This window comes from Mytilus edulis, chromosome 3, assembly GCF_963676685.1.
Source record: "Mytilus edulis chromosome 3, xbMytEdul2.2, whole genome shotgun sequence".
In the NCBI taxonomy this organism is placed as follows: domain Eukaryota; kingdom Metazoa; phylum Mollusca; class Bivalvia; order Mytilida; family Mytilidae; genus Mytilus; species Mytilus edulis.
The window spans coordinates 105775027-105794442 of NC_092346.1; the positions used below are offsets into that span (position 1 = coordinate 105775027).

At 32.9% G+C, this 19416-nt stretch overlaps 1 protein-coding gene across 2 annotated transcripts; it reads right to left on the bottom strand.

Annotated features, from left to right (window-relative positions):
• Window positions 1-512: 512 nt before the first annotated feature.
• LOC139518108 (uncharacterized) lies at window positions 513-18924 on the bottom strand. 2 transcript variants are annotated; one of them, XM_071309773.1, is made up of 7 exons: window positions 18206-18924; window positions 13624-13693; window positions 12803-12838; window positions 7566-7646; window positions 4394-4574; window positions 3968-4060; window positions 513-2776 (listed from the first exon to the last, which is right to left on the bottom strand). In XM_071309773.1, the coding sequence occupies exons 1-7, from the start codon at window positions 18452-18454 to the stop codon at window positions 2557-2559; spliced, it is 930 nt and encodes a 309-aa protein (XP_071165874.1). In that variant the 5' UTR covers window positions 18455-18924; the 3' UTR covers window positions 513-2556. The 2 variants fall into 2 exon arrangements, with proteins under 2 accessions (XP_071165874.1, XP_071165876.1); XM_071309775.1 differs by having other exon boundaries at window positions 2642-2776; window positions 3920-4060; window positions 18206-18787.
• Between the last annotated feature and the right edge of the window lie 492 nt (window positions 18925-19416).

A 19416-nucleotide genomic window follows, 5' to 3' on the forward strand; every position in this document is an offset into this window, starting at 1 on the left:
TACGGCGGATATATCCAATTGTCAACCCCTTTGCACCAAATGTGACCTAACGAATTAGACTTGACAGTTGTGCAACAGTATCTGGTTTTAGTTCTAGAGCAACTGAGATCATACCCAGGCTTTGGTGGGGTATGTTTTGTTTAGTCTATTTTTATATGTGGTATTTTGTGTATTGTTGTTTGTTTGTCCTTTTCTTTCATAGCCATGGTGTTGTCAGTTTTTTATCGACTTGTGAGTTTGAATATCCCGTCGGTATTTTTCGCCTTACTTTGGTCTTTTCTTCTTAGGTCTGTTTTCATTCTCATTTCATTTGAATTGGCAGTTTTTATTGTCGCGCATGTTTTTTTATGACCACAATCTTCTTTGTACATAGATACATGTCTAGATACATGGTTAGATACATGGTTAGATACATGTTTAGATACATGTAACAGTATTTATTTTTAGTGGCCTAAAATGAAGCCGCGATAAAATCTTAAATCTATCCAATTGAATTGAACTATTAACACATATTCATCATATTGCTGTACTTTTATTTATATAAATAAAAAAGTTAAAAATACCCGTCATAAAAAAACAGTTAACGTGATAATGGACCGATTACTCAATGTCCTTCGACAGTCTCCAATTTGTCAAAGTATTGGTTTGTCCATCGTGTCTCCAATTATCAACCGGCTCATTAAACACATGATTATGTTGTAAGATAAAGAATAAATTGAGACAATCAAATTAGTAAAAAATCAACAATTAAAAAAAATAATACAATAATATTTATAAATATATACACACAATCTTTAAACAAGATACCATAATACTGGACTTGCCATTTTCCCTTGTGTTCACTTTGCCATTTATTTAGTTTGAAATATACAAACACAATATAAGATATAAACAACAAAAACAAATCCAAACAGTGCAACTTATTTTCTCTCAAACCCTGCTGTAATATTTCTGATATGAAAAAAATACGCTATGAGGATCGAATCATAAAAGCATGATGTTTGCATTAATATAACATCATATATGACCGGATATATATACGACGTTATCATGGACAAAGTAGCCAAATGTCATTCAATCAAATTGAGAAACCGCTTGCTCCGTGTGAATGGGCATGAGTATAATATATTTTGAAACTTCAAATCTTACTTAAAAAAAAAAAAAACATCCATTTTTTTGAAAATTGACCCTTTGTTGAAAGGGTTTTATTAATCACGAATCATTAATTAACGAAATCAAAAATATAACTCTTACTGATAAGTTGAATTGTATAGTTTAGTCGATATATATACAATATAGGTATATTGTCGGAAAATATAAAACTTATTTGCATGAGCTTTTGAAACAGGGCGAAAAGCGAGGCTCGTCGAGCTTTGTTCCTGTTTCGTAGCGAGTACAAACAAATCTTATATTTTCGAACAATGTACATAGATTGTTTTTATCCTTAAGCTGTCGTTATGCCTAGCATATGAAACTGATCGGGAAACATGGTATCCAACTCGATGCAGTAGTAGAATCAATCTTTTTAAAATGATGTGATAACATTTATACATACATTACATGTGATATTATATCATTGCAAGTTTTATCAATATTAACTACGATAAACACACAATACCATTACCAAATATACATAAGAAAATTGATAGACACTGATATTTTGTTAAGAAAGAGAATTTCTTATATGAATATCTCAATGAGTATAAAAAATATGGTGATGAGATTATAAAAATTGACCTGCAAAAATATATAGAAATAGTATTGGCTTTCACGATTATAAAATTTTATTTCCTGTGTTTGCTTATAAACCCTTACATAATATTATAGCATCATCTTAAGGCAAACATACAAACTTTAATAGTTAATTTTCATCATGTCCAAACAAACTGTTTTTGTTTTGTTTTTTTAAATTAATTGTGAACTATATCTTAATGGCGGCCCTGTTAATAATTACACCATGAGAAAGTATTACATATTAGCATTATATATAAAATAACAAAAAGGGTCAATATTGGCCTTAACTAAAAATAAGTTAGGTAATTTTATACATAAGATAAAGGACGTGTAAAAATATTTAGCAAATTCAAAATCAATAAAATCAGAACCGTAACACCTGTAATGACATCTTTCTGAAGTCAAAATTGCAACCTGTATTGAATGATATAAGAATTTTGCCAACATTTTGTCTAATGACTGTAACTTCTATTTTAAACGACATTGCCAGTTTAGAACAACTTCATTCAATGTTATGATATGAATCTTACTCATTAATAACTCTTTATGATAATTATGTTTTTAGCGTATGCCAATGTTTTTCAGTAGTAAAAATAAACCCTTTAGAAACGGGAATTTGTGACAAAACTGGTAAAATAAGTTTTGTTTAAAATAAACAATAACCAGGAAAGTGTTTTTTGTTTATCTACTCCTTAAAACTCATAATATCTTGAAAAAAAACCATGTTTGGTTGGTTATCAACATGTACTCATGTATTGCCCCAAGAACAGAAGTAATTATCCTCATCAAATCTGTAACAATTTCTACAGACACATTATGAGTTTAATAACAACTAAAGTCTTTGACTCCTTTGGGTCGAACAAGTCTAACACCAAAATATGTCCTTTGAGGATCTGAGGCAAAATGTATATTCTCGGCTTGTAATTGTTCAGCAAGACGTACCAAAATGACATCCTTACAGTTCAAACGGAACTGTCCCATTTGATTCAACGTGTCTACTGGTCGGCTGTTCGATCCATCACTGTTACTATAATGTTGACCTCTACAAGAAACATATGTAGTTTTACACCAGTACTTCAAACCTTACATCCTTTATGGGTGGATTTTACATAGATAAATAAAATCGTATAATATAAGCAAAATGAGAATGTTAAATTTGATGTTTGCCTTTTTGTTCTTCTTCGTTACATTTGTTTGTTTTATAGAGATTAAGATGATAACACAATGTTGACTGCTGTACCCCTATTTTTAACATTTTTACCTATTGTGTCTGTTTGTTTTGTTCACGCATCGTTGACAATATAATGAAATTTGATGCGACTATCATACAAGTGAGAGGTTTAGCTAGCTATAAAACCAGGTTCAATCTACCATTTTCTACATGCCTGTACCAAGTCAGGAATATGACAGTTGTTATCCATTCGTTTGATGTGTTTGAACTTTTGATTTTGCCATTTGATTGGGGACTTTCTTTTTTCTATTTTCCTCGGAGTTCAGTATTTTTGTGATTTTACTTTTTATTGTTATAGTAATCACAGGATACATTAATCATGTCTCTTTCCATGTGTAAAAATGCAATGACTAGAAATAATTGAGAAACTCACTGTTCCAAGTTAAAAATGATTAAATCTCAACTTTTTTTTTTATACAAAATCTTATAACAGCATAGCTATTATAATAGTTTATAATTGAGATTCCAATGTCATTGTCATATGACATTTGACTCAAAGCTATATGATGTTACATTTCAGCCTGTTTTTAATGTAACATCTAGTCAGAAATACAGGACTTTACCTTTCATCCTGTGTAATACAACTTCTAGACATATCTATAGAGCTTTATCATGCATTGTGTTGTGTTTGATGTAACATCCAGTAAGCTAGCCATAGGATTATACCTTTCATCCTGTGTTATATAACTTTTAGACAGAGCTATAGGACTTTACCTTTCATCCTATGTAATACAACTCCTAGACAGAGCTGTAGGACTTTACATTTCATCCTGTGTAATACAACTTCTAGACAGAGCTAAAAGACTTTACCTTTCATTCTGTGTAATATAACTTCTAGACAGAGCTATATGACTTAACCCTTCATCCTATGTAATATCACTTCTAGTCAGAGCTATAGGACTTTACCTTTCATCCTGTGTAATACAACTTCTAGACAGAGCTTTAGGACTTTACCTTTCATCCTGTGTAATATAACTTCTAGTCAGAGCTATACGACTTTACCTTTCATCCTGTGTAATATAACTTCTAGACAGGACTATAGGACTTTCTCCATTAGGTACTCTGATCGTTTCATAACCAAACGAAGGATACACTCTGAAGAAATTAAAAAAAATATTTCAATAGGAATATTTGGTTTATACATGTCAACATACATTTTTTTACTTCAAGAAGTAAATTGCCTCTACCAATGTATTTACTATGAATAAGACATGCATTAATTTTGATCTTTTTGTTAAGCACAGCCAAGATGTTTAATGATACAATTAAAGGGTAAAACTGCCTTTAAAAGAATGAAATGTGATAAGTAGATTCCAATCGTTCTATTTTTCTATGACATTTTATGACAAAGAAACAAAAAGTGGTAAAATAGAAAGATCTTTATACGTGAATGAATAACGACTTGAAAAATGCAAGGTTTAGTCTTACGGCAAATTATCTTCATTCTTTAATCCCGCAACACTGATCTGAGAGTAAATTTCGTAGTATCCTGCTCTAGTTATATTTATTCCAACTATCTTACTTTCTTGTCTAATGTATGGAAAACTCAATGAAAAATAACTGGGTGGTTCTGACCATAGGAAACACTTCTGGTTGTAAAAACATACATCTAAATATAAATATAAAAACAGTTTTATTGTACTATTATAATGTAATACGTTTCTGGCAATGTATTATTCTAATGAAATACGTTTCTTGCAATGCACAATTATAATGTATTTACGTTTCTTGCAATGCACTATTCTAATGTAATACGTTTCTGGTAATGTACTATTCTAATGTAATACGTTTCTGGTAATGTACTATTCTAATGTAATACGTTTCTTGCAATGTACTATTCTAATGTAATACGTTTATGGTAATGTACTATGCTAATGTAATACGTTTCTGGCATGCACAGTACTATTCTAATGTAATACGTTTCTGGCATGCACATTACTATTCTAATGTAATACGTTTCTGGCAATGCACAGTACTATTCTAATGTAATACGTTTCTGGTAATGTACTATTCTAATGTAATACGTTTATGGTAATGTTCTATTCAAATGTAATACGTTTCTGGTATGTACTATTTTAATGTAATACGTTTCTTGCAATTCACAATTATAATGTAATACGTTTCTGGCAATGTACTATTCTAATGTAATACGTTTCTTGCAATGCACTATTCTAATGTAATACGTTTCTTGCAATGTACTATTCTAATGTAATACGTTTCTGATAATGTACTATTCTAATGTAATACGTTTCTGATAATGTACTATTATAATGTAATACGTTTCTTGCAATGCACTATTCTAATGTAATACGTTTCTTGCAATGTACTATTCTAATGTAATACGTTTCTGGTAATGTACTATTCTAATGTAATACGTTTCTGGTATGTACTATTCTAATGTAATACGTTTCTTGCAATTCACAATTATAATGTAATACGTTTCTGGCAATGTACTATTCTTATGTAATACGTTTCTTGCAATGCACTGTTCTAATGTAATACGTTTCTGGCAATGTACTATTCTAATGTAATACGTTTCTTGCAATGCACTATTCTAATGTAATACGTTTCTGGTAATGTACTATTCTAATGTAATACGTTTATGGTAATTTACTATTCTAATGTAATACGTTTCTGGTAATGTACTATGCTAATGTAATACACTTCTTGCAATGCACTATTCTAATGTAATATGTTTCTTGCAATGCACTATTCGAATGTAATACGTTTCTTGCAATGAACTATTCTAATGTAATACGTTTCTTGCAATGTACTATTCTAATGTAATACGTTTCTGATAATGTACTATTCTAATGTAATACGTTTCTGATAATGTACTATTATAATGTAATACGTTTCTTGCAATGCACTATTCTAATGTAATACGTTTCTTGCAATGTACTATTCTAATGTAATACGTTTCTGGTAATGTACTATTCTAATGTAATACGTTTCTTGCAATGCACTATTATAATGTAATACGTTTCTTGCAATGCACTATTCTAGTGTAATACGTTTCTGGTAATGTACTATTCTAATGTAATACGTTTCTTGCAATGCACTATTAATTTAATACGTTTCTGGTAATGCACCATTTTAATGTAATACGTTTCTTGCAATGTACTATTCTAATGTAATACGTTTCTGGTAATATACTATTCCAATGTAATGCGTTTCTGGTAATGTACTTTTCTAATGTAATACGTTTCTGGTAATGTACTATTCTAATGTAATTCGGTTCTGTAGGCTGAGGTCTTTTCATTGATAACAGCCATTTTAATCATCCTTGATTCAGAGGTATGTTTTATTATTTCCCGATTGCTAATACACGAGGCAGATGTTTCCCATTGAAGTAGGTAGAAATATAAAAACAAATAGCATTGCATTACTTATAATACGTAATTAAATTGGTAAAGTAATTGTGCATCTTATCACTAATAATGCCATTAGTTCACATTATGATATATCATTTCTAAGGTCATTTAAAAATAATCAGTTATATACTTTTAAATCGAAATACTCTACGCTATTGTTGTCATTTTTGAATTCCAAACAATAACCTAATAAGGTTAAACCAAAAACAAATTACAATTTTGATGCAGAAATAGAGCTGTGAAAAACGTGTGTTGTAGGCAGGGTTTCCCCTGGGTCAATTATTTTTTTCGCCACCTCTTTCGCCAAAACAATATGTTTTTCGCCACTTTATTATTTTTTTCGCCAAGTAACATAAATATATTTTTCCTGTTGTGCCCTTTTGTACTAAGAAGTAATTTTTACAACACAACAAAAGCTTTTATCACATGAAATTGATCCCTCATTTCATGTGTAGTTATTACATTGAAGGGTTACTCTCATTCGGGGGGTTGTTCCCAGCCTTTTGGATAGATTTTTTCATAACGGCAGTTTTCTTTTCTTGACTATCGTAAATGAAAAAGTTGAGACGTACAACTATGCTTGAAACACGTGCATGTGTCACTCAAACGACTTTATTAAAGTCAAAGGATAAAAGGATTAAAGTTTTAAATCGGAGATTTTACTTGCTTTTGAACAATTTTCGTCACAACAACAGCTTTCTTTTCAAAACTATCTTTAAAGGGAGAGATGTCAAAAGTTTGCTTCAAACACGTGCGTCGCAAAGATGTAAATAAATTCTGTATGTGACATTTATAGCGGAAGCCATTTGACCATATCCTTTTGTGAAAAAATTCAATCAACACCTTTATTAATAAGTCCTTTGTTGTCGATAGCTATAAAATGCAATCAGCTGATTATTGATTTTCTGTCTAAATCTTAATGAGGTCAAGGTGAATTCCGAGTATTGTCTGATCGGGTAAAGTCCGAGAAACTCGAAAAAAGTAAATAAACAAGATGGAGGAAAATAAATCGGTTTATATATTTCTTTCGCCAAATTCTTTCGCAAATGACGAATTTTTATCGCCACAATTATTATTTTTTCGCAAATTGCGAAAATGGCGACCGCCAGCGGAAACCCTGGTTGTAGGTGCATTAAAATGAGTGGTCAATTATATAAACCTGACGAAAATAATTTAATTGGAATTTAATTTTGGCCCTGTTTGTTTACTTTGCAGAAGAAAATCACCTGTGTGTTGATTAAGTCTTGAAATCAGTTGACTTTCTGGCTGTGGGGCTGTTAAGTGTACAAGTGGCACCTCTGCCAAATCTAGAAAGAGAAGTTACTTATAATATGAGTCATACAAATATTTCAATTAATTAAAATTTAAATACATATATTTGCAAGCGCAATAGACAGTTTGCCATGTACAATGTAAGACTGGTTTGCAGTAGGATTTTATTAACAGAAATAATTACAGTCTTTAATAAACCTGAATATAATTGTTCACTTCCTCCCCCTTTTATATGATAGTCGCCATCTTGTTTTTGTACTTATATGAAGCATAATTAACACTGAGTCTTTTATAAGGTTTTTTTTTCCACATTTATCAATGATGTTCTATCATTCAGTGACCCACATTTCCATGAGTAACTACATCTCATGTATCCAAGTGAACGTGAGACTAAGGGTACTACTGAAAGAAGTGTTTGCTTCATATCTTGATATTTTCTTCGATATTGGTGATGACTACAAACTAAAATCTATGAAAAACGTACTGATTTTCAACTTTCCAATAATCAACTTCCCATTTTTGTAGCAATAAGATATCTCCGGTGATTCAAACTCAATTGGACATGTGTTTGGGGTCTTAGATCTTTAAATACCAATATAGTCGTTTGATATGTACTTTTCCCTTTTGAGACATGTTTACTGAGTGTAAATTCTCGTGCTGCATGCACAGCAGGAAATGATTATCCTGTCGACGCACCCGTTCTCGCTCCTCTCTCACGTGATTTACTCAGTATCAACCGTTACCCTGATTTGTTATCCTGTCGCCGCACCCGTTCTCGCTCCTCTCTCGCGTGATTTACTCAGTATCAACCGTTACCCTGATTTGTTATCCTGTCGACGCACCCGTTCTCGCTCCCCTCTCGCGTGATTTACTCAGTATCAACCGTTACCCTGATTTGTTATCCTGTCGACGCACCCGTTCTCGCTCCTCTCTCGCGTGATTTACTCAGTATCAACCGTTACCCTGATTTGTCTCTTCTTATTTTATTTGAGAGATTTGAACAACAAAACACAGCTGTCGCCTTAATTTATCATTGGCCGTCATAGAATTACCACACATTCTTCAATTTCAAATGTGACGTCATTTTGTGCGTTGAGGCTTCGACTAACTCGGCTGTGTATTTCTATGTGCTGGATTAAGTTGTTTTATGTAACGAATCCGTTTTTATTCTGTAGTCGGTTTTATTAATTACTACCACTGGGTCGATGCCTCTGCTGGTGGACTATTAGTCCCCGAGGGTATCACCAGCCCAGTAGCCAGTACTTCGGTACTGGCATGAAAATACGGAGTTTTTGTGATATTAAAATTTACTGTTACAAAATGATAGAAATTATTATAAATTAAGGAATGTATCTCCCTTATGCAAAGCTCTGATTCCCTTCACGGATTTGGCTATACTTTTTGGACCTTTTGGATTATAGCTCTTCATCTTTTATATAAGCTTTGGATTTCAAATATTTTGGCCATGAGTATCACTGAAGAGACATGTATTGTCAAAATGCGCATCTGGTGCAAGAAAATTGGTACCGTTAATTGTATAACTACCACTGGGTCGATGCCTTTGCTGGTGGACTATTAGTCCCAGAGGGTATCACCACCCCAGTAGCCAGTACTTCGGTACTGGCATGAAAATACGGAGTTTTTGTGTTATTAAAATTTACTGTTACAAAATGATAGAAATTATTATAAATTAAGGAATGTATCTCCCACATGCAAAGCTCTGATTCCTTTCACGGATTTGGCTATACTTTTTGGACCTTTTGGATTATAGCTCTTCATCTTTTATATAAGCTTTGGATTTCAAATAGTTTGGCCACGAGCATCAGTGAAGAGATATGTATTGTCGAAATGCGCATCTGGTGCAAGAAAATTGGTACCGTTAATTGTATTACTACCACTGGGTCGATGCCTCTGCGGATGGACTATTAGTCCCCGAGGGTATCACCACCCCAGTAGCCAGTACTTCGGTACTGGCATGAAAATACGGAGTTTTTGTGATATTAAAATTTACTGTTACAAAATGATAGAAATTATTATAAATTAAGGAATGTATCTCCCTTATGCAAAGCTCTGATTCCCTTCACGGATTTGGCTATACTTTTTGGACCTTTTGGATTATAGCTCTTCATCTTTAATATAAGCTTTGGATTTCAAATATTTTGGCCATGAGCATCACTGAAGAGACATGTATTGTCAAAATGCGCATCTGGTGCAAGAAAATTGGTACCGTTAATTGTATTACTACCACTGGGTCGATGCCTCTGCTGGTGGACTATTAGTCCCAGAGGGTATCACCACCCCAGTAGCCAGTACTTCGGTACTGGCATGAAAATACGGAGTTTTTGTGTTATTAAAATTTACTGTTACAAAATGATAGAAATTATTATAAATTAAGGAATGTATCTCCCTCATGCAAAGCTCTGATTCCTTTCACGGATTTGGCTATACTTTTTGGACCTTTTGGATTATAGCTCTTCATCTTTTATATAAGCTTTGGATTTCAAATATTTTGGCCACGAGCATCAGTGAAGAGATATGTATTGTCAAAATGCGCATCTGGTGCAAGAAAATTGGTACCGTTAATTGTATTACTACCACTGGGTCGATGCCTCTGCTGGTGGACTATTAGTCCCCGAGGGTATCACCACCCTAGTAGCCAGATCTTCGGTACTGGCATGAAAATACAGTATTTTTGTGTTATTAAAATTTACTGTTACAAAATGATAGAAATTATTATAAATTAAGGAATGTATCTCCCTCATGCAAAGCTCTGATTCCTTTCACGGATTTGGCTATACTTTTTGGATCTTTTGGATTATAGCTCTTCATCTTTTATATAAGCTTTGGATTTCAAATATTTTGGCCACGAGCATCACTGAAGAGACATGTATTGTCGAAATGCGCATCTGGTGCAAGAAAATTGGTACCGTTAATTGTATTACTACCACTGAGTCGATGTCTCTGCTGGTGGACTATTATTCCCCGAGGGTATCACCACCCCAGTAGCCAGTACTTCGTTACTGGCATGAAAATACGGAGTTTTTGTGTTATTAAAATTTACTGTTACAAAATGATAGAAATTATTATAAATTAAGGAATGTATCTCCCTCATGCAAAGCTCTGATTCCTTTCACGGATTTGACTATACTTTTTGGACCTTTTGGATTATAGCTCTTAATCTTTTATATAAGCTTTGGATTTCAAATATTTTGGCCACGAGCATCACTGAAGAGACATGTATTGTCAAAATGCGCATCTGGTGCAAGAAAATTGGCACCGTTAATCGTATTACTACCACTGGGTCGATGCCTCTACTGGTGGACTATTAGTCCCCGAGGGTATCACCACCCCAGTAGCCAGTACTTCGTTACTGGCATGAAAATACGGAGTTTTTGTGTTATTAAAATTTACTGTTACAAAATGATAGAAATTATTATAAATTAAGGAATGTATCTCCCTCATGCAAAGCTCTGATTCCTTTCACGGATTTGGCTATACTTTTTGGACCTTTTGGATTATAGCTCTTCATTTTTTATATAAGCTTTGGATTTCAAATATTTTGGCCACGAGCATCACTGAAGAGACATGTATTGTCGAAATGCGCATCTGGTGCAAGAAAATTGGTACCGTTAATTGTATTATCATGTATATCTATCATATAGTCATTTTTTAAAATCTACTGTTTGCAAAAGCATAAATTAATCTAAATAATATTAGGATGATCTTATCCCAGGCAGAAAAAACCTAGGGGCACAACTTTTTGGAACTTTGTTCCTTAGTGCTCTTCAACTTTGTACTTGTTTTGGCTTTCGAACTTTTTTTTATCTGAGCGTCACTGGTTAGTCTTGTGTGGACGAAACTCATGTCTGATGTATTAAATTTTAAACCTAGTATCTTTTGTTAGCTATTATTTGTGTGTTTCTCTTTCCTATATGTTCTCCCACTTATTTGTATTGTAGTTCTGTCATGTAATGTTGTCATTTTAATGTTATATTTATCATTGCTATAAAAGCGGGAGGTTTGGCATGCCCCAAACCCAGGTTCAACCCACCATTTTTTTTTCTTAAAATGTCCTGTACCAAGTCAGGGAAATGGCCATTGTTATATTATAGTTCGTTTCTGTGTGTGTTACATTTCAATGTTATGTTTCTGTTGTGTCGTTGTTCTCCTCTTATATTTGACGTGTTTCCCTTAGTTTAAGTTTGTAACCAGGATTTAATTTTTTTCCTCAATCGATTTATGAGTTTCGAACAGCGGTATCCTACTGTTGCCTTTATTCTTATTTTTTATATTACAGATATATTTTCAGTCGAACCATCAAGGGTGCATTATCAGACACGGTGACACGAACCTTTATCTTTAAAGTTCGCGGGATCACGAATTTTCGCCTTGAGGAAGGGTCCATCAGTTCCAATCGACCTGTCATTCGCACAAGATCTATAATAATTCATATTGGTAATTTATCTCCATAGCATAATCGAAAACAGTAACATGATTTGCACCAATAATGCCAGAGTTTAGTTTAGTAATGTATGCTTTAAAATACAGATGGTCATCAAAATGAAAGTTTCAACTACGTATACAGATGTGTGGCTGAAGAAGAAATATTAGAAATTTGGTCATCAATGCTCTTCAACTTTGTACGTTATTTGGTTATTTGAACTTAGTTTTTATTCGAGCGTCACTAATGAGTCTTTAGTTTAGGAAACGCGCGCCTGGTATCTATGATTAGTTTACTCCATGCAATAAAGAGAATTCGGAAAACAACTACATGTAGCTGCGTTGTAGTATTTTGATTTAGCTATTGTAAAAAAGAATCAGATGACAAAACGCGATAATGTGGATTGGGTCTAAATCATTTTGAACGATTATGGGACGAGAGCATGGACCTTTGCCTAGGGATCTTAGCAAAAGATACCACAGGATCGAATCAATCAATACTTAGACGGTGCAGAGCTGTCTTACAAGCCAAATTGTTGTCTAAGGAAATGTTTACACAAAAAGGTTCATTAAAAATACCAAAGGACATTAGATTTGTAATGCAAATAAAATCACCAAACCAAATGACAACGTTCTTTGTAATATATATCATAACTGTTTCATGTGGCATACGGAGTTAATCTTCTTTCTCACAGGTTGTGTGTATTGAATTTAAAAATGACCACGTCTAAAATACTTGACTGAAATTTACCTTTTATTTTCTCCTCTAAATCATGTAGATCATGTCCTTAAATAAAATAAAAACAAACAACATTAACATTTACTCTAAGCATTAAAAAAAGGAATTGGTGTGATTTACATAAACAAAAGATCTCAAAAATTAGTAGAAAATAAACAGAATATAACAGATCAAAGTGTGAACTCTTCTATTCATGTTCCTCATCGCGACATGTCTTTTCAATTTTACGTATTCCTTTTCCTGACGTTGGACTAATTTAGAAGTTGCCATATTGTACTTGACCCCCGAAACCTATGTGTGATGTTTAGTGTCTTGTTGATCTCTATGTGTCATGTTTTGTGTCTTGTTTTGTGTCATTGTGTAGTTGTCACAATGATGTATTCACAAAACTAATTAGTTCCTTTACATCACTTAGTATTAAAGTTATTGATTCTAATTTATAAACGATGTGTAACAAACATAAGGAAGCTCCTAAAATAATGATCAATTCTAATGCAACAACGTTTGTAACGTTCATTTTGATTGGATAACGTCACTTTTTTTACATGGCATCAATTGACAATTGATGCCATGGGACGTACGCGTAAGCGCAGACGGCATATGACAGATTTTAATTACATGTTTTAACGTTGTTTTCTGTCAGTTTCATTAGAATGGAGATAACAATATTGTATTTTAAGCTCCGATGGCATCAATTGGGGATTTGATGGTCGCAGATACCCGTTTACTGTCTCCGCTTAAACTTAATTTGCGACCATCAAATCCCCAATTGATTCCGTCGGAGCTTAAAATACAATACAGTTATCTCCTCATTAGAATTTGATTAAACCTACTTCTATTCCTTCTTCTAGTATGTCGTCGATGCTGTTGATTACCTCTGGATTGTCGCACGTCTTGATCTTCCTAAAATATTTCAATATTATATGTGATACCGGATGAAGAATTGTTTGGCTGAAATGGAGGGCGAGAAAATATTAAACAGATTCGACGTAAAATTAAGTGGTAGACCAGAAGACAGTAGAATCTAGTCTCTCAAAATAACGTTGACTAGAACAATAAAAATCGTATTTACAAATGACTAAGATTAGAATTATCTTTGTGCTATGAATGTATGTAAATGAAATGAGTGTTCCTACGTCAAAAACGTCATTATGATGTTGTTTCGGTATTCATTTGTTTGAATACGTTTTATTCAAATAGAACAAGCGAGGAAAATTGTTGTCTAGTTAGTTGGTAACTAGCCTTACCAATGTATATCTAAGGACATACATGTATCCGCCCAGGTGACATAAAACAATAAGATGTGGTATGATTGTCAATGAGACAACTATCCCCATAGACCAAAGGGTGAAGATGTGGTATGATTGTCAATGAGACAACTCTCCCCCATAGACCAAAGGGTGAAGATGTGGTATGATTGTCAATGAGATAACTCTCCCCCATAGACCAAAGGGTGAAGATGTGGTATGATTGTCAACGTAACAACTCTCCCCCATAGACCAAAGGGTGAAGATGTGGTATGATGGTCAATGAGACAATTCTCCACCATATACCAAAGGGTGAAGATGTGGTATGATTGTCAATGAGACAACTCTCCACCATAGACCAAAGGGTGAAGATGTGGTATGATTGTCAATGAGACAACTCTCCCCCATAGACCAAATGATATCGAAGTTAACAATTGTAGGTCACTGTACGGCCTTAAACGATGAGTGAAAAGTATACTGCATATCCAACTATTAAAGGCACCGACATGACAAATGCAAAACAATTAAAACGAGAAAAACTAACAGCCTTATTTTGAACAAAACAACGAACAAAAAACAAAAATGAAAATCAACAAACACACGAGAGCCACTGAATTATCGAATCTTGACTTGGGACAGGCACATACAGGATGTGGCGCGGTTAGACATGTTTGTGGGTGGTGAGTCGGGACATATATATCCATGTTATGGTCAAAGGGCTACAATAAAAGCATTTTGTAAGTCAAGTCAGTACAATCAAGATCTGGTAAACAATTCAACATAGCTAAATAGCAATACAAGTTTTTTGAAGAACCAATGGTTTTTTATCATACAATCATTCCAGGAATCATCGACCAGTAACGTCCAATCAAGTGCCATATATATAGCTAATTTACAATACCGGGCTTTTTATTATACAATCATTCCAGGCATCATCGACCAGTAACGTCCAATCAAGTGCCGTATAGCTAATTTACAATACCGGGCTTTTTATTATACAATCATTCCAGGAATCATCGACCAGTAACGTCCAATCAAGTGCAATATAGCCAAGGTACAATACAGGGCTTTTGTATTTCTCGACAAAAGAAATGTTAGTGTCAAATTTGCAATATAAAATGCAACGTAATCTAAAGCATAAAGCCTGCAGTCGTGCACTTGATTGAGAAATTATTTTTAAAGAAAACGTTTCTCGGAAATTTGCTCTATTGTTTTAAAGTTTTCATTTAAATTTCAAAACTCTGCACGAAACAACACGTACTATAGTGACAGAGACAATACGTACAAAAGAGGGACTACAGATATCAGAGAGACATTTTTATTCAAAAACATATATCGAAAATAAACTGAAATAATATGTACAAAATGTATCGTGTTGTAAAGGTTGAGGGAATACGCAGGTGACAACAGAAATCACCTGAAAAAAAAATCAAATTTATTAATACAAAACACAGAAAACTAACCGATGAATCTACAAGAACTCCATAAAAAAAGAAATTAACACAAAACACGGGAAACTAAACGATAGATCAACAAAAATCCCACTAAAACAACTAATACAAAACAGGAAACTGAGAGTTAAACAAACAAGAACCCCCACAAAAAGAATATATGTGCAGACTTTGCTGCTTCGGAAGAATAAGCAGCTCCTCTCAAATTCGTTCTTAAACGACCAAAAGAACATAAGGACCTCATTAAATTCTATTTCCGGTTCACATCTAAGTTTGTAGATGTATGTATATCCGACACAATTGTATTAAACAAAAATGTAGATTTCTCATACAACATCTTCCTATATGTATTTGTAAACTGCTTTTTAAGAACTTACATAAAAATAGTTAATAACAACTTACAACCTCTGTTTGTAATTAAGGAAAAAAACATATATCATGAATATTGTGGTTTAACAGTTGATTGAATATTAGTCCAGTAAACTGTTTTGAATTTTATTTCTACTTTTAGACGATTTGATGACACGAAAATATGAAAAACAAATATGTTTTAAGGAAGTAAAATTTTTAATGATTTCTGTCTCATCAACTCGTATATGTTGCCTTTGATGAGTTACTGGGGGTTTTCCTGCAATCAAGCAACTATTTTAGCATATTTTCTTTATTTGCATTAATAAAGTGTTCTTCTATTCTGCTTCTGTATTGAACAAACGGTAATATTAAGATTAATGATAACTTCAAGCTTTTGGGAACCTCTTAGAGGTCCATGTACAAGCCATTTCGATTTCTATATAAAAAAAACCCAACCAGACTACGTTTTGGAATTAAAAAAAACATAAACGTTGAAATGGAAAGAATAAATAGCATGATAAAACAATATATGTACATTGTCGAGAAAACATGAAATAGATTTTACTCACTAACGGGAGAAAAGCACGGTGAATTTTCGCTTTTTCGTACTGTTTATATAGTATAATTTTATATCTTTTCGTACTGTATGTATAGTATAATTTTATATTACCATTTCACTGTACATAGATATTGCATATAAATGACTGGTTCTTATAGTGATGACTGACTGACTTCAATCAGAATAGGTTTTACATAGACGTATAAGTACCTAAATTAACTAAGAAAATTGAACATTATCAACATAATTAGGCTATTTTATATTTGTTCTGCTGTTACTCATTATCCGCCCAGTTATAACAAAAATGAATTTATTACTTTATAAATTTAGTGCGCCTGAATAAATAATACAAAAATTAAATGAGATATGATCAAACTATTTATTTTCTTTAATTTAGAGGAGGAAACCGCTTTGTTCGCTTTCGCTATTCGTCCCCAAAGATCGCCTTAAAAATAGATTCTGTTTTACAAAATAATGAGTTATGCTAAAATATTAATTCATCTTCTCGTTTGAAAACTTTTTAAACATTCGATTATCATATTGGCAATTGTACAACATCCTTGTATTTGATATCTTGTCATATGGTTGAGTATTATGACCGCTGACAGTCATACCACAGAATAGATGGGTAACTACTCATGCATTCCTGAAGAGGATAGTTATAACATTTGCTTCCCTTTGAATGTATTGTTCCCCGTAAAGTTAACACTAGTCCAGTAGTAGCTCGGATATAACCGGAAGTTTCAATGAGAGATTATAGATGAGCATGATGAGAAAGCAAACTAGTGGCAAGGAAAACCAAAAGACGTTTGGATGGCATGTTAAATCTTCACCAATAGGTATATAAGCGCATGCAAAATATGTCTTAGTCCAATAATCTGAGTCAAAGAAAGGAAAAGGAATAGAAAATTTCAAAGATCTTCAATCCACAATTTTAAAAGAAAAAAACATTAAGAATTTTCACTGATATTATAAGCATATAAATGAAGTGGCGGTTATCAGGACTGGCTCAATAATACGGGGATTTTTTTTTTCGCGTAGACCATTTCTCTATGAGTTTAATCACAAGCTCAAAAATGAATTTAAACGTTTTAATTGCGGAATTCACAGTTCCTTTTCTTTTAATATTCGAACAGCATCAGACGTGCGTCCAGCATTTCCGTGTATGCTTAATGTTTCTTATTTGTGTAACAATGCGTCGATGAACAATTTCAAAACCAAGCCGAATCCTCTGGTTAACTTGAATGGTAATTTGCACAAATGATATATGTCTTTTTAAATCTGGCTGTAAATCAAAAGCAAACACAATATGTAACTCTTAGTTTAAGTCAACATTCCATACATTTGTATCATACAATTCCCAATTCAATCAGGAATGGAATATACAGTTAACCAGCTCAGTGTGTTATCCATTAGGTTCTAGCAATATTATGACAGTTAACCAGCTCCGTGTGTTATCCATTATTATGACATGTTTCGTTTAAACATATGATCAATTAAAAAGTGTCAAAAAAGGCAATAATACAACATTTATTTGCTTTTGGAACATTTGAAGTATTTATCCAGAAAAACGTACAAGGGAGAACCAAATAAAAAGTTCAGTTGAAAGTGAAGGTAAATTTGTAAAGGTAATCTTTTCTTATTTCCAATGTTCCATTAAATTATCCAAAGCGCAATATTGTTTGATTTTTAAAGAAAATGTGTAAAATTTCAAATAGGTTTTAACAATTTATTGACTGTTCTTAACCTGACAATTTTGTTTAATCCTAAAAATCAAACTCTAGTGCGCACAATTAACATAACTCACCAAATGTCGCTTGACAAACGGCAGAGGCTGCTCAGAATCTTCTGACTGGGTTTGCAAATGTTTAATTTGTTTCTGGAGAGCTGCAAAGCTTAAATGCAAGTAAAAGCAATATACCAGGACGATAACCAGCGTAATCCCAAAGCAACACTTCAAACCAAAACGGCTGCACAACGTCCCAGATTTACTTTTTACTTCAGTAACCAAGTCAATGCGAGTTTCCGGTCGCTTTGGCACAGTTTTGCACTCCATTTTAGGTAAACATCAATTTGGGATTTTCCCGTCCTCCCAAATTTCCTACATTTCAATTTTGGTAACACTTGATCAAAAACATCAACATTTATTTAAAATCCAGACAACAACATGCAAATTATATAGGCGGAGCAATTCTGGAGGATTTATGGTTTTAAAAATTGAAGTTATGCCTCTTGCACTTAGTATAGATATTTATAAAAAGGATGACAAAACGAAATAAAATCTGAGTATATAAGGAGATTGCAATCATGGATTGAAGTTAACAAATATTTACAGACATCTGTCATGTCAAAGTGATATTCGTTAAAAACAACATTCACACAGTTTGATTTTTAACTGAAGTAATCCTTGGAAGAATTTATTTGATGAGCCATAATGAAATTTGTCTTTCGGCACAAGTTTACTTTAAATAAATGGTTCGTCGTTTGTTACTATTTATTTTTCCTCTTCAATAAAATTCTAATTTTGATAGAACATGCGCGGTGGCGAGGGATTTATATCTTTAAGAGTTTTCATTGTCAATTGAACATTTAAAATTACGATTGAAAATGCTATGTAATGAACCCTTATCTTGCTTTTATTGGGTCTAAAAGTTTGAAAAGAATAAATAAAACGCGAATCATATAATTTGTAATGAGATGGAATGAAATTAATGGGAAAAAATCTTACAATACGTAATATTCTCATTATTATATTACTAAATATAACAAAACGAATTTAAATATCTTAAGTGCTTTCAAGTCGATTGTGCTTTAAACGAATAGACATACATCCTTATTGTTAAACTACTATCGAATTAAACCTTATATATATAGATCTTACAAGATATATTTGATACAGATAGTGATAATATCAAAGTTATGTAATATAAATGGCATCAATTGTCAAGAGGGTCACGTACATGTACAAAATGCTATACTTATAATTGTAAGGCTTCAAGGTCTTATGTCAGTTATAAC